This window comes from Diceros bicornis, chromosome 27, assembly GCF_020826845.1.
Source record: "Diceros bicornis minor isolate mBicDic1 chromosome 27, mDicBic1.mat.cur, whole genome shotgun sequence".
In the NCBI taxonomy this organism is placed as follows: Eukaryota; Metazoa; Chordata; class Mammalia; order Perissodactyla; family Rhinocerotidae; genus Diceros; species Diceros bicornis.
The window spans coordinates 27272523-27286679 of NC_080766.1; the positions used below are offsets into that span (position 1 = coordinate 27272523).

A 14157-nucleotide genomic window follows, 5' to 3' on the forward strand; every position below is an offset into this window, starting at 1 on the left:
CTCATTTGATGACTAACCAAGAAATTCTTGTTTATGTTGCCTTCAATGTATAATCTAGAGAAAAGCCCAGATATACTCTATCCCTTTTTTTTTTTGACATATATGAAATCTAGTCATAAGTTTTTTTCTTTCCCTCTTACCTGCATGTACACTGTTTTGTGAAAGAGAGATAAGCTGCACTTAACTTCACACCCCTTGGAGCAGTTCCATCAGAGCACTCTGCTGAACTATTTCCCAGGGTTTGAACTCCTCACGCTGATTACTGAATAAACTCCTTCAATAGCACGACCTAGACTCTTTATTTCAGCCGACAGTAACAACTCACCAAGTCTTCACATCAATCCTATGACAGAGGTGCAGCTGCTACTCCCACTTCACAGATACAGCAAACGAGGCACAAAGGAGGCTGAAGTTGACGTAGCTGGTGACACAGCGAGTTACAGAACTAGTCACTGGTAGAGCAAGAACAGGTAGCCCAGCTCTCAGGCTCCAGAGCCCGTTCTCCTATCACTGAACGTAATCCTGCCTTTCAAGGAAATTCGAAAATGGACCAAGCTAAAGACAGTTCTACACAGTAACTCAGAGAGTTGAAAACAGAAAGAAATAATTGAATGGCTAGAAAAGAGATTCTGTTCAAGGAGTTCTCGCCTGAATTTCTAGCTCTTATAAGCTCAGATAATATTCTTTTGCGACATGCTAATATCCACTCTTTTAACTGTGCAGAAGCCCCACCAGATTTGGCCTGTTCAATCTCTCAACTGCTGTCCTTGGTTTCTGGCACTCTGCTATGCTTTAGCTCATATGTCGGAGGGAAGAGAAATACCAAGATAGAAAGGAACTCTGTTAATCTGTTTAGGATTACCAGAAAAAGATTAAAGGTATTAGTTAAAAGTTAGGCTTTTGTGACATGTATGGATTCTGGTTCTAAGTCTACGGAAAATTAAATGGTGAATGCGTTCACGTATTTAAAATCGCTCATCTCATTTAATACCAACATTTCTTTATATGCTTCAGAAATATATTCCTAACTTCCCCAGCAGAATCCGTAGAGCTTGACAAGGAAACAGTGGCACACCAGGCTCTCGTGATTCCCCAGGCCTCAGCGTGGCTTTTGCTCTCTCTACCAGGGAACAAAGCTTCTGCAAGGATAATGAGTCCTATGAGCCCAGAGTAAGCTATGACCTCATCATTGTTTATGTGAGCTCAGATACACATTGTGCGTTCTTCTATATAAACATAAGCCTTTTCTTCCTAACGCCGACGTCCCGGGAGGTGAGATAATTCAGGAAGACATTACAGTGTCCCTCAATAAATGAATTACAGGGTTCTGCTTGATTGATTTATTCATATAAACACATTTCTAAGAATCATTCTTAGAAATGAAAAAAAAAAATCAGATTAGCTCTTATGTTGGAGTAGGCAGATAAAGCATACCAAATAAAATGGCAGTTAACGTCTACACCTCAGGAACAAATACTACTTTTAGTTAAGGAAGAAAAACAGATAACATTTCCTTGTGTTTTTATACTTTCACTTGCATTTGGTTAAAAAAAAAAAGAGCCCTACCTTGGTATATGATTCATGCACATTTCATTCAAATAAAGAATAATTCCCTTTACGACTTCTGGCCAGCATACAAAATTCCCAAGGTTTAAAACCAGTTATTTCTAGAGCTGTATCACGTACTGCAGAATAAAAGGGAATCTTGATTGTTTAGGGAGTTTCATTTCATTATGCTAGGACAAAGATGAACTTCTTAAAATTTTAATTAAAAACAGAGAAATATTCATACAGAAGTGATAGGAAAAAAAATACCTGGTATCTCTATAGAAATATATTCTCTTAAAGTAACTGCTATTTCTATTGTCATAATACTTATATTTAAGACAGGATTATTCACATGATTAGAAAAACAGCATAAGAATTCACCGGCTCATCATAAGGATATTGATAGTAAGTAGAGATTAAGAAACATGTTGAACCTCTATGCATATAATTTCAGTCATTCTCAAGTCTTTACATCTTCTGTAACTAGTAATATTTTTTTTCTGCCAAATTTCCCTCATTTCATAATTTAGATATTTTATGTATTAATACTACAATCCGGTTATACTGGCATTGGATGCCAATCGTATTATTAAAATGTATAGCAAAAAATAGAGATAATAAAAGCAAAAGATCTGTCCCAGGGGAACTAATTATATCCAATCCTTTTTACTGTCACTATTGTTTCTGAAAGAGTTACGAGTTAGCTCGTCATTACAAAGTATCTATTTGCATCTGATGTGGCACTTTTCAATTTGCACTCAATTCACTTCACAATCATGCTGTATTTTATAAAATCATTTCAAAGAGAAAGTTCTTCAAGGATTAAGAGTAGGTATTTCTAAAATGGATTAGACTTAACCTGAAAATAGAAGACTTACATTTTGAAACATTAACCATTTTCCCCTCTCGGAACAAGAGTATAACATATCTCTAGCTGCTGACACAGTTCCTGGTACAATGTGGTTGCCAAAAAATGTTAATTAAATTAACGAATAACCTAGAGTTGAATATAATTTCATAAGTAGTTACAGCAGTAAAATACACCCTTCATGATATCTGAGTTGAAAATAGTCATCTCTCTACTAAGAAGAGACGCATTCCCAATTTTACAACCCCACTCGATCTATCCATCCAGAGTGCTGCGGTCCTTAAGGGAGCTGTTCTAACAGGGAATACTTCCCAGAAAATTTTTAATAGACTCTACAGCATGTTCAAACTAGTGTCAATAAGAAGATTCATTTAACTGATTTCAAAAGGTGTCATAGTTTATCTTCCTATGGCTTGGGTTTTGATGTCAGGTTGATGTAGGTAAGTTAGAAATAAATTTCATGGCCTTTCCCTATAAAAGGTAATTTAAAAAAATTAATTTCCACATTTTTCATATGTATTGTTGTTTGCACTTGGTTCTTTCACGCAATTTCATAAATTTGGTGCCCCTGGACTTAGGATCAATCACACACATTTGACTGACTCAATGCCAATCCGGTCTGAATGTGTAGCTTTTTATTCCACAGTTCACGTGGGAGGTATATTAAAACTTGACTATTCAGCCGTATTGTCCCACTCCATAGCTTTATGCTCCATCTAGAAAACTGGCAACTTATCATAGTAGACACTTGTGCCTTAAACCACTTCCTGATGGGAGAGAATGATCTGTCAAGAGCTGTTAAAAGCCCTAGGCATAATCCTGCCAAGAAGAAGGAAGTAAATGAGTCATTTTATGGGGAGCACCCTAACCTCTCCAGGTCACAAGGACTTATTCAGAAAACCCTCTCCTGGAGCATTAAATTGCACCCTAGTGGTTTCCAACCCTGTGAAGGGGGAAGTTAATCACCTATCAAGAAAAACCAATTCTCTCTGTTTTCACGAATAGGTTCAGGGCCATTATTTTCACAGCTCCACGCATTAGATTTTGAGAAATCTTGAGCATACAAATGTAGAATGTATAAAATCTCTGTGTGCAGATTTAAAAAACACACTTAAGAGAGTTAAACCTCTTTCTGCTTGAGATGGTCTTGGCTGAACTTATTTTCCATGTTGGCCTCAGCATTTCACATGCTCCCTCCCTGCTGTAAGAAAAATTTGAAAAAAAATTAACAGTCGGGAAGCTTCCATGGGAATCTTTGAATCACAGCCATGTTCGTCTTTAAAGCTAGGAGTTGAGCTAAATTTTTAAAGTCCACTGCAAAATTCATCCATATTCCTTTCTTCAGAAGAGCACATAAACGATTTTTGCAGTTTAAAATGAGTATGAAGGCAAATGACAATTCTATCCCAATTTGAACATAGAAGTCTTGAAAGAGCAACAGAGAAAATGGCAGTAGATTCTCGCGTCTGCCCCTATTCAGTGTTTCTCAAGGTTTAATGATATGGAGGCATTAGCTACATCCCTTCCCAGCATATCAAGATTACTATTTGGCTCTGGCTTTGTGTTGTAACAGAATACAGCAGCATCAAGGCAAACCTAAAGTTCTCTCCCTTCCCCTCCCTCCTCCCCATGGAAGCAAGTGAATTCCTAACAGGGACAAGGGACCAAAGCTTCTATATATTCTATCCTAACATTCTTTTATCTTCTTTGGGAGGAAGATGTCCTTCTATTTCACAATCTCATCTCAACCTTAATTAATCCTTTTGTTTTTCTAATTATGGCTAATAAAAGCTAGAACAATGTTAATTGTAAAAGAATAGAACAAATAACCCCAAACTGCAGACGGAGGAGGTAGAATCCTTCTAATTAAGTGACTCGTTCCAAGTTACAGGTTATATAAACGGCAAACCTGGGAATTAAAGACAGGTGTTGATACTCTACTATAAAATGTAGAGGGCCTGCCCCGTGGCTTAGCGGTTAAGTGCATGAGCTCCGCTACTGGGGGCCCAGGTTTGGATCCCGGGCGCGCACCGACACACCGCTTGTCCGGCCATGCTGGGGCCGTGTCCCACATACAGCAACTAGAAGGATGTGCAACTGTGACGTACAACTATCTACTGGGGCTTTGGGGGAAAAAAAAAAGGAGGAGGATTGGCAATAGATGTTAGCTCAGAGCCAGTCTTCCTCAGCAAAAAGAGGAGGATTAGCATGGATGTTAGCTCAGGGCTGATCTTCCTCAAAAAAAAAAAAAAAAAGTAGAAAATAAGGGTGGTTTTAATCCTGTCACTCATAAATTAGTGACCTTTTGTCAAATCTGGTAGGTTTCATAATTTTCGGGGGGATATTTTTCTAGTTCTCAGAAATAATTGATTTTGGTTACTGTGACATAATAAGAAATATATTTGGTCTCTTCCCCTAGTTCCTGACTTAGAGCTCCTAAAACTCTTGTAATTTAGTGAGTGATTGGGTGACAGGAGCATCTTTTGTTATAATATTTGGTCTTAGTCCCTGGTTCCCAACACAAGAGCTTCTAAGACCCCTTGGAGAGACCAGACTGTCTTTCTGTATGCTAACAAGGTGACTCCCAGAGGATGGGGACTGGTTGTTAGAGGAACCAACCATGTGATTAGAGGGTTGGAACTTTCAGCCCCATTATCTGACCTCCAGAGACAGGAGGGGGCTGGAGATTGAGTTCAATCACCAAGCGGCGATGATTTAACCAGTTATGTCTACTTAACGCAACCTCCACAAAAATGCTAAACAATGGGGTTCGGAGAGCTTCCTCATCCTGTGAAGACACTGAGGTGCCAGGAGAGTGACATGCCCAGAGAGGGCATGCCCTTTACCCTATACCCTACCCTACACCCTTTACCCGATACTCTGCCCTTTGCATCGCTTCCATGTGGCTGTTCCTGAGTTCGAACCTTTATAATAAATCGCTAACAGTTAAGTAAAGCATCTATCTGAGTTCTGTGAGTTGTTCTGAGTTCTGTGAGTTGTTCTAGTAAATTATCAAACCCAAGAAGTGAGTCACAGGAACCCCCGATTTACACTTGGTCAGTCAGAAATACTGGTGAAAATCTGGGGCTTGTGATTGGCTTCTGAAGCGGGGGGGGCACTCTTGTAGGACTGAGCCCTTAACCTGTGGGTAACGACGGGTAGTTAGTGTCAGAATTATTTAATGTGAGGGAAAAACCCCCACATATTTGGTGTCAGAATACTGAAAGCAGAGGAAATAGCTTTTCCTTTAGTTTCACAGACCACAGCTATAAATTAGTGAAGACAGCATACAGAATTGAAATTTAGGACCTGACCCAAACCCATGACTTATGCTTTTGGACCAACATTGGATATAGAGCTTAGATCAGCTGATTTGAGACCAAAGAAGGCCCAGAAACTTTTTGGACTTATACCTCTTCAATCCTCCTTTAGTCAAGCAGCAAAACATGCTGAAGCTCTTAACGATGAAAAAGATTATTAATGCAATCCAGAAGGCAAATCCCACAGACTTACAGAAGAAATCATAAACAAAAAATGTTTTCAAATACCACATACCTTTGGAAAGATTGGTCAAACGGTCTGATCATCCGACAAATGCAAATTGTGACATATTCTTGACTTTTAAAACAGTGTTACAACAATATGCTTTAATTTTGCACACTCATACTTGAATTTTGGCATTTTTGTTTCACAAATCCTCTAACTGGTTACCATGTTCAAAGATATGTACATTTACATTTCTTTTAATTTCACCCTCTCCTCATACTCTACCTAACCATGGTGCCTTGACCTATTAGAAACATCAACATAAGGAAACTCAAGATAAAGCTTATAAAAATCCAAATATAACCTAGGATCTTTAAACTGATCCATGGATGAGATTCACAAAATGAGTGAACTCCTTGAAACCCAAGCGTAATTCTGTGTGAAGGCACACATGTTTGTAGGGAGAAGATCCTTTGCTGCTATGTATTCTGTAAGGCAGATATCTCTAACGTTGGATAGGTAAGCAACCACAGGATCATGAAATCATGTGCTATGCATTTGCCTAAAAAAACTAAATATTTATGTTTTCATAATGGTTTTCACTTCCAAGGATGAAATAAAAATACATATCAACATATAAATATGTACATGCAATTTTTGCTGAAATGAAATATGACATGCTGGTGCTATATGTTTTGACAGCATCCTATGAAGAGTTATTCCGACTTGGAAGGCAGTGACTAGGAGGGCCTCTGCTATGGAGGGAATCTGGGTGAGGAATATGGCCTCAGAAGCACAGGACAGCTTTCAAGCTAATGCCTTTCCTACATACTTCTTAGTTTTCTATTTAACTTAATTCAATTAAACATAGAAAAACTAGTGTCCCTGGTTACACACTTCCCGCTGGTCTCTAGCAAGATCTGTCTATTGAGCTTGGTCAAGATTCAAAGCCAGGTAAAGAGGTACTACTGAGAGGCTTTATCGAAATAGTATGCAAACCACTCAGAACAGTTTATAGGATTTTGTTCAACAAACGTTAATTCTCCTGTTTTCCTTTCCATCCATTGTTTGTTACCAGGTCTGTCCTTAAAAGCTCTCAAGTTAATGCGTTCCCTTGTGCTCACTAATTTATACAAATCACTAAAAATAAATGAATGATGAATGAATAAATAATAAATACATAGGTATGAGATAATTATTTACATCTCTCATTGATGATTTTCAATCTAGCAGTCTTTAACTTTTAAGTACATTCTGATCAGTGTTACAAAATTTTGGTTATATTCGAAACTTGAGGATAGAATGTCTTAAACGCCTTAGTACTCATCTCTCTCAATGCCTTCACATATTACGAACTCAGGAAATAATTTTTAACTTATTTACCATCCATTATATTAAGATGCAGATGTATCAAATTTAACTTGGAGATATATGCTATCTACATACATTCCATAAATGCTTCATATTTCTTTTGCAACCAAAAGTAATCAGTAGAAAATGATGGGTTGTAGAGAAAAGGGCAGTTAGCAATATCATAAAAACTAAAATAGCCAATAACCTCAATTTCTTTTTGCTTTAGAAAACATAGTTACACCAACATTCGTGTTGGCTAAAGACTGATTTAATTAGAACCGACATCCCATATTGGCTAAAAATTGATTTCTTTGGCACCTCCTCATGCATCACTAGTTTGCCTGCCACTGAACAGCCAATAATTGCTGTTCTTATTTTTCTCCAATGATTGCTGCTTCTTATTGAATATTTATTGCCCTGCTACTAGAATTCACCAAATGGAAGTCACCAAAATCTCAACATAGGAACAAAACCATGTTCCTTAAGGATAAGTCTCACAAATCATTATACTAACGTTCTACCAAAGCATTCTATGAAGAAGTTGTCAGGAATCTCAGCAAAATTTAACATTCGGCTGAACTATTCAGAAATGAGAAAGGAAAGGGTGCTGGTGCTAAAGAAACTGCCAAAATTATTTTTGCTCAATTAAATGTTGAGAGGCTGGGCCGGCCCTGTGGCTTAGCGGTTGGGTGCACGAGCTCCGCTGCTGGCGGCCTGGGTTCGGATCCCGGGCATGCACCGACGCACCGCTAGTCCGGCCATGCTGGGGCCGCGTCCCACATGCAGCAACTGGAAGGATGTGCAGCTATGACATACAACTATCTACTGGGGCTTTGGGGGGAAAAAAATAAATAAAATTATTGGGGCCGGCCCCGTGGCTTAGCGGTTAAGTGCGCGCGCCCCATTGCTGGCGGCCCGGGTTCGCATCCCGGGTGCGCACCGATGCACCACTTCTCCGGCCATGCTGAGGCCGCATCCCATGTACAGCAAGTAGAAGGATGTGCATCTATGACATACACTATCCACTGGGACTTTGGGGGAAAAAAATAAATAAATAAAAAATTAAAAAAAAAAATAAATGTTGAGAGTCTGAGTGCGAAGCAGTAGATATAAGCATGGAATTAATTTTAGTGTGGATAAAATGGATCTAATCATGAGACACTGGAAAAAACCACACAACACTACTGGCACACAGACAGCTGGATACACACAAAAACATTTCCTTATTCTCACTGCCACTTAAAAATGCTTAAAAGTTGCTGAAGTCAGGAAAATATGATGTTGTCTAATGGAAGATTTAGACTAAGTATCTGTAAAGACACCAAAAATCTCAGAATTATAAAGAAAGGTTTGGTTATTTCTCTCTCATCTTTAAAACATTTCAATTCTTACTAATTAGGCGCTCCTAAGCTTTTCCAGACCTAAGCCAACAATGGAAAGTTTATTTTAAACAGAAATTCCTATCCAGACTTTGGTTTAACTGTACAGGATCCTACTTAAGTCTAATTTCTCTTTAGATTACAAAGAATGTTGAACAGCCAGGCAATATCGCTGTCTTTTCTCCATCTACGAAGCAGAATCCTGACAATTACAAGAGGCCCAGAGAGTATTTAGCTCAAATTTCATGAGGCCATGAGTTGATTGAATATGAACTCCGATAAAGTAACAAACTAGAAGCACACAACTGTAGATAGCTGGTTGATAAAAGACGACAGGTTAGCTTTAAGTAGTACTTAAAAAGTTTGGTAGCTCAGTGGCCTCCAAGGGTGATGGAAGTTAACCACGTGTGATGTAACTTTCAAAAGAAATTTGTAACTTTTCTTGGGGGAAAAAAAGTGTAACTCGTTGATTTTCCAAGGAAATTTTTAGGAAAGTGAAAAAGTTCAAGGGGCTGGTCCTTAGAAGAGTCACTAGCCCTCAAGAGAGTTAAGAGTTTATCCTGAGTGCAAAGACACAAGTATTTTATTTTTATTCCTAGGGAAAGTAAAGCTGTTTTAAATATTATTTAACTATTATAATATTCAAAGTATTTATTTAAACCAAATATATATATATATATATTTCTAAATAGGAGTCAAACAACGCAATTTTAGTTTGGCCATTCAGTGTATCAGACAGTAGGCATGTAATTAACTAAAAAGGAAATTCGGAAGAGAAAGCACACACAGACACGGGGACTCACAACAGAAATTCATAGTAGAGCAAGGAATTCTAGTTGCACAAAAACATCATTTTATGATACTTCCAAGCTTGGGTTTAAAAATATAGATAAAAGCACGGATTAAACCTGAGCTTCAACGAGACTGTGTGAAAACAATCCATGTTATTTCAGAATCCTATGTCTGAGAAGTTTGGGACTGGATGGTAGATTTGGTCAGGGCTAAGGGGCTAATTGTTCTGAAGGTGATATCAGCCACACAATAGCTGATAGTAGAAAAATCACTTTGACTAATTCATTCCTTATATGCAACTAACATTTACGGAATATTTCATATTTTTCAGGCAGTGTGTTAAATATGAAGATCTCAGAAATATTTATTTATGGCTCAAATAGAAGTAAGACATGACCTTCCTCAGATAATAACTGGCAAGCTCTTGATTTATGCCTTTCAAAGGCAACATATAAAAGTTCTCAAGAAGGGATTTAGAATTTTCTCGCATTTTCCAAGGTGCCGAGCTAAATGTCATGTTAAGCCATATGTGAAAATTTAAATGAAACACTCAGACAAAGATGGTAACTTAACAAAAATGGCAGGTAATGCCAAGATTGCAGGCCTGTGACTATCCAGCCCCAGTTTTTATTACATGGGAGAGTTTTATGCATTTCTAGGTAAGAATTCAACAGGAATCCTTGGATCAAGCGACAACAATCTGGTTTTTTTGGACAGTAAAATAGTTCTTCCTAATCCAGTTTTTAATTTTTATTTCAAATAAACATGTGGTCTAATTCTACATGAAGTGATCAACAGGCCCAGAATAAACATGATTATGACCAATCTGAAATTATCCCTTTGATAGTACATGAAGCTTGGGCAAACATTCTTCTTGTGACTGTCTTTCCTGTGGTGGCTGATGGGACTGAACCAAAAGATTTGAAATGTGCAATTGTTAAAGACTCCATTCAGTCCTCATCTTATTTTTAGCTCTATCAATGACCATTTAGCAAGGATCTTACATCGGAGATTGGACTTTCAGCTGGAACGCTTCACTAAATGTCAGCTATTAAGATTCTAGCCTCAACACCCACCACCCTCCCCTGCTCTGGCAAATGATCCCGATGTCCACACCCTGAAAAGGCAGGTCTTGCAGAAAAAGAGAGAAACCAAGGAATTTTTTTCTCTAAAGAGATATAAACAGAATTTTACTGAGCAGTGCTAAGAGAGAGATTTTTTTTCTGAATGAAATTAAAATGCTAATGTGAATATTCTTTCTCAAAAGCTTTTTGTTCAGAGTGGAAGTATGGTCTAGCAAGACGGCGCTGCAGTGGTCAACTGTGGTTTACAGCCCCACCCTGTCCCTTACTAGTGATGTCACCATGGACCAGCCACTCAATCTCAGTGATGTCATCTGCAGAACAGGTTCAATACTATCCTGCTACCTGGAAGAGTACCAGAAGCTCTTTTATGGTTCCTCACAGCTGTCTGCACTATAACTTTAACATAGAAAGAAAAATCAAAATGGTGAACCAGTGTAAGTGGGCGATTTTTGGTTTAGTTACATAATGTACACTAGATTGTCACTTCCAGCCAAGATTCAAGTAATGGTAACCAGATTTATCCTCCTGCCTAAAACAAAACAAAAAAATGGACAAAATATGTGGAACGATGTTTCTGCAAGATATTAGACATCAGGTGAAGGACAGGGATCCCTAAGAAATGGGAAACAAATATGGTGAGCTCTATGATTGCCGAAGTTTACTGCCTTGAGTTTCCGGGCTGTGGCTTTGGATGGGGAAACCCAGGCAGAGCCTGGTGGACTCCCAGAGTTGAGGATGTGGAATGAGGGTCTGGTGAGACCAAGGTGGCTAGAGTTTACAGGACAGAGTACCAGAGAGGAGAGAGTTGCTCAGAGAGAGAACCCAAAGATTACCAGACAGTACCCCTTGAGACTGTAGCTGAGTGATGATCAGCACATGCATGTGAAAGAAAGCGACTAAGGCCAGGGTAAAAAAATGTCCAAAAGGATTAGAGGTAACAGTGTCTGGCAGTCATAGAAGGTCAGGAATAGTACCTGTTCCCATCATCCAGGCGGGAAAACAACGTTTTGTGGTAGATTACTTCAGAAGGATCTTGCCTCAGTAGTGGGGAATAACTAGCCAGAGGCTGATAACTACTCTGATCCCACCTAACAAATCTGAAAAGCAAAACCCAAAAGGATCAAACAGTTTCCAAGTAATTTAACTACATTCCAGCACAAAGCTCAAGGATATTTATAGGTGTACAAAAATACCCAGCACTCAACAAGGTAAAATTCACAATGTCTAACAACCAATAAAAAATTACTAGGCATGAAATGATGCAAGAAAATAACACACACAATAAAGAAAAATCAATCAAAACTGGCCCAAAGCTGACACAGATGTTAGAAGTAGCAACCAAGGATATTAAAAGTAACTATAATGCATTCCATAGGTTCAAATAGTTAAGTGAAGATATGGAAGATATTAAAAAAAAACAAACAGAAACCTGGATTGAACTTCCAGATGTGAAAACTACAATGTCTGAGATGAAAAACAGCCAAATGAGATTAACAGCAGATTGAAATACACTATGGTGCATCATCATCAAATTGCTCAAAAATAGTAATAAAGAGAAAATCTTAAAAGTAGTCAGGTAAAAAAAGACATGCTATTTACAGAGACATAAAGAAAAGGATGATATCCGTATTCTTGTTAGAAACAATGAAAACAAGACAATGGAGAATCATCTTTAAAGTAGTAAAAGAAAAAAACTTCATCTTAGAATTCTATGGCCAGCAAAAATGTCTTTCAAAAGCAAAGGCGAAAAAAAAATATTTTCAGACATACCAAGCAAAAGAACCCTTCACCAATCTACACGCATTGAATGAAGTTTTAAAGGAAGTTCTTTGGGTAAAAGGAAAATGATTCCAAATGGATCTACACTAGGAATGAAAAGCACCAGAAATGGTAACTATATAGGTATATAAATATTTTTCTTAGTATGTAAAACTCTTTAAAAGATAACTGACTCTTTAAAGAAAAATAACAATAATGTAGTATTGAAGCAGCACAGCAACAGCCCAAAGACTGGGAGAGGAGACACAGAAGAACTCTATCACAAGGTTCTTGTAATATATGTGAAGTGGTATAGTATCACTTGTACTGATATGATAACATTGTGAAAAGTTAAAAACGTTTTCCATAAACCCTAAAGCAACCACCAAAATAACAAAATACAGACTTATAGCTAAAAGGCCAACAAAGGAGATAAAACAGAATACTAAAAAATACGCAATTAGTCCAAAAGGTGGCAAAAGAGGAAAAATGGAACAAGGAACAGATGGAATAAACAAAACTAATAACAAGATGATAGATTTAGCCATATCATATCAATAATTTCATTAAATATACACAGTTTTCTCAATTACAAAGCAAGACACAACTACACGCTGCCTACAAGAAACGCACTTCAAATATAAAGACAAATCAGTTAAACAAAAGTACGAGGATGGAAAATGCTACCCTATACTAACATTAATCAAAAGAAAGCTCGACTAGCTTTATTAATATTAGACAAAGTAGATTTCAGAGCAAAACATATTACCAAGGACAAAGAAGGTCATCTCATAATGATCAGGGGGCCAAAGAGGACACAACAACCCTGAATGTTTATGCACCAAAAAAACAGAGCCTCACAATACACAAAACCTGATAGCACTGCAGGAGAAACAGACCAATCCACAATTATCATCAGAGATGTCATATCCCTTGCTCAATAATGGACAGAACAAGTAGACATAATGTCCACACTCATACTCAGAACATTCCCTATGCCCAAAGTAAACTATCCCAAGAAGCCTCATTGGGGAAATTTATTCCATCATTGCTTGGTAAGCCTTTGGGGGCATTAATCATTAAAAACCACAAATAAGCCTCCTTGATGCTGATGTCATGTCATTCCCTCCAGAGAATATGGCCACTGCTCTGAGCAGGAAATTTGAGTTCTAGTTCCTGTGGGTCCAGTAAAAATCCTTGTAACTCAGCCAAATTCAACTTTTCTTGACCTCAGTTACACCGCTTAACATGAGGAGGGGGCTGGGCTAGGTTATGTCTAAAGTCCTTCCAACTTTTGTGGTTCCACGACTTCAACCATGTCAGGAATTGTCATCGCCTCAGGAATATCAAATCAAGTATATCTTGCATTTTGAGTCCCTGGGATGCCTGTCCGACTTCTCGGTGGAAAGGTGTAAGTATCTACTGTGCTGAGACGGCCCTGTGGAGGCAGCTGCCAGTGACCCTTTAACTTGCAAGATGGGATGGAAGGAGGCTGAACCTGTGAATAACAGTGCTCATAGCATCTCTCCAGATTTCTTTCTTATGGTCCCCAGTGCCCCCACCCCTACTGTCTGTGCTGTACTCTGAAGCGAGTTGTGAGGCAACACCTACCCGAGGGGGAACAGCCTGCAGCGCGGTGATGTAGTTCTCCAGAGCCAGGCGGCGGCGGTCATTGAGCATGGCTTCCACTCGGGCCATGTGCGTCTCCACCAACTGCTGTCTCTCGTTGGCTGCCTCCTGCTCCAGAGATTCCACTTTCTCCTGGAAATGCTGCCATCGCAGACACATGCACGTGTCAATCAGGTGCAAGCAGGATGAACAAGTAGGACGGGGTAGCAAATTCAAGTCTTTTAAAATAGATCATATTCTATTCTATTAAAAAATTTCA

The 14157-nt window shown here is 38.5% G+C and overlaps 1 protein-coding gene across 3 annotated transcripts in view; it reads right to left on the reverse strand.

The window, feature by feature from the left end:
- APP (amyloid beta precursor protein) overlaps positions 1–14157 on the reverse strand; it is a 258874-nt gene that overhangs the window by 66049 nt on the left and 178668 nt on the right. For all 3 annotated transcript variants that reach the window (XM_058522959.1, XM_058522957.1, XM_058522958.1), the window contains one exon: positions 13881–14039. In XM_058522959.1, the coding sequence (XP_058378942.1) occupies positions 13881–14039 (159 nt within the window). The remainder of the gene's footprint in view (positions 1–13880; positions 14040–14157) is intronic.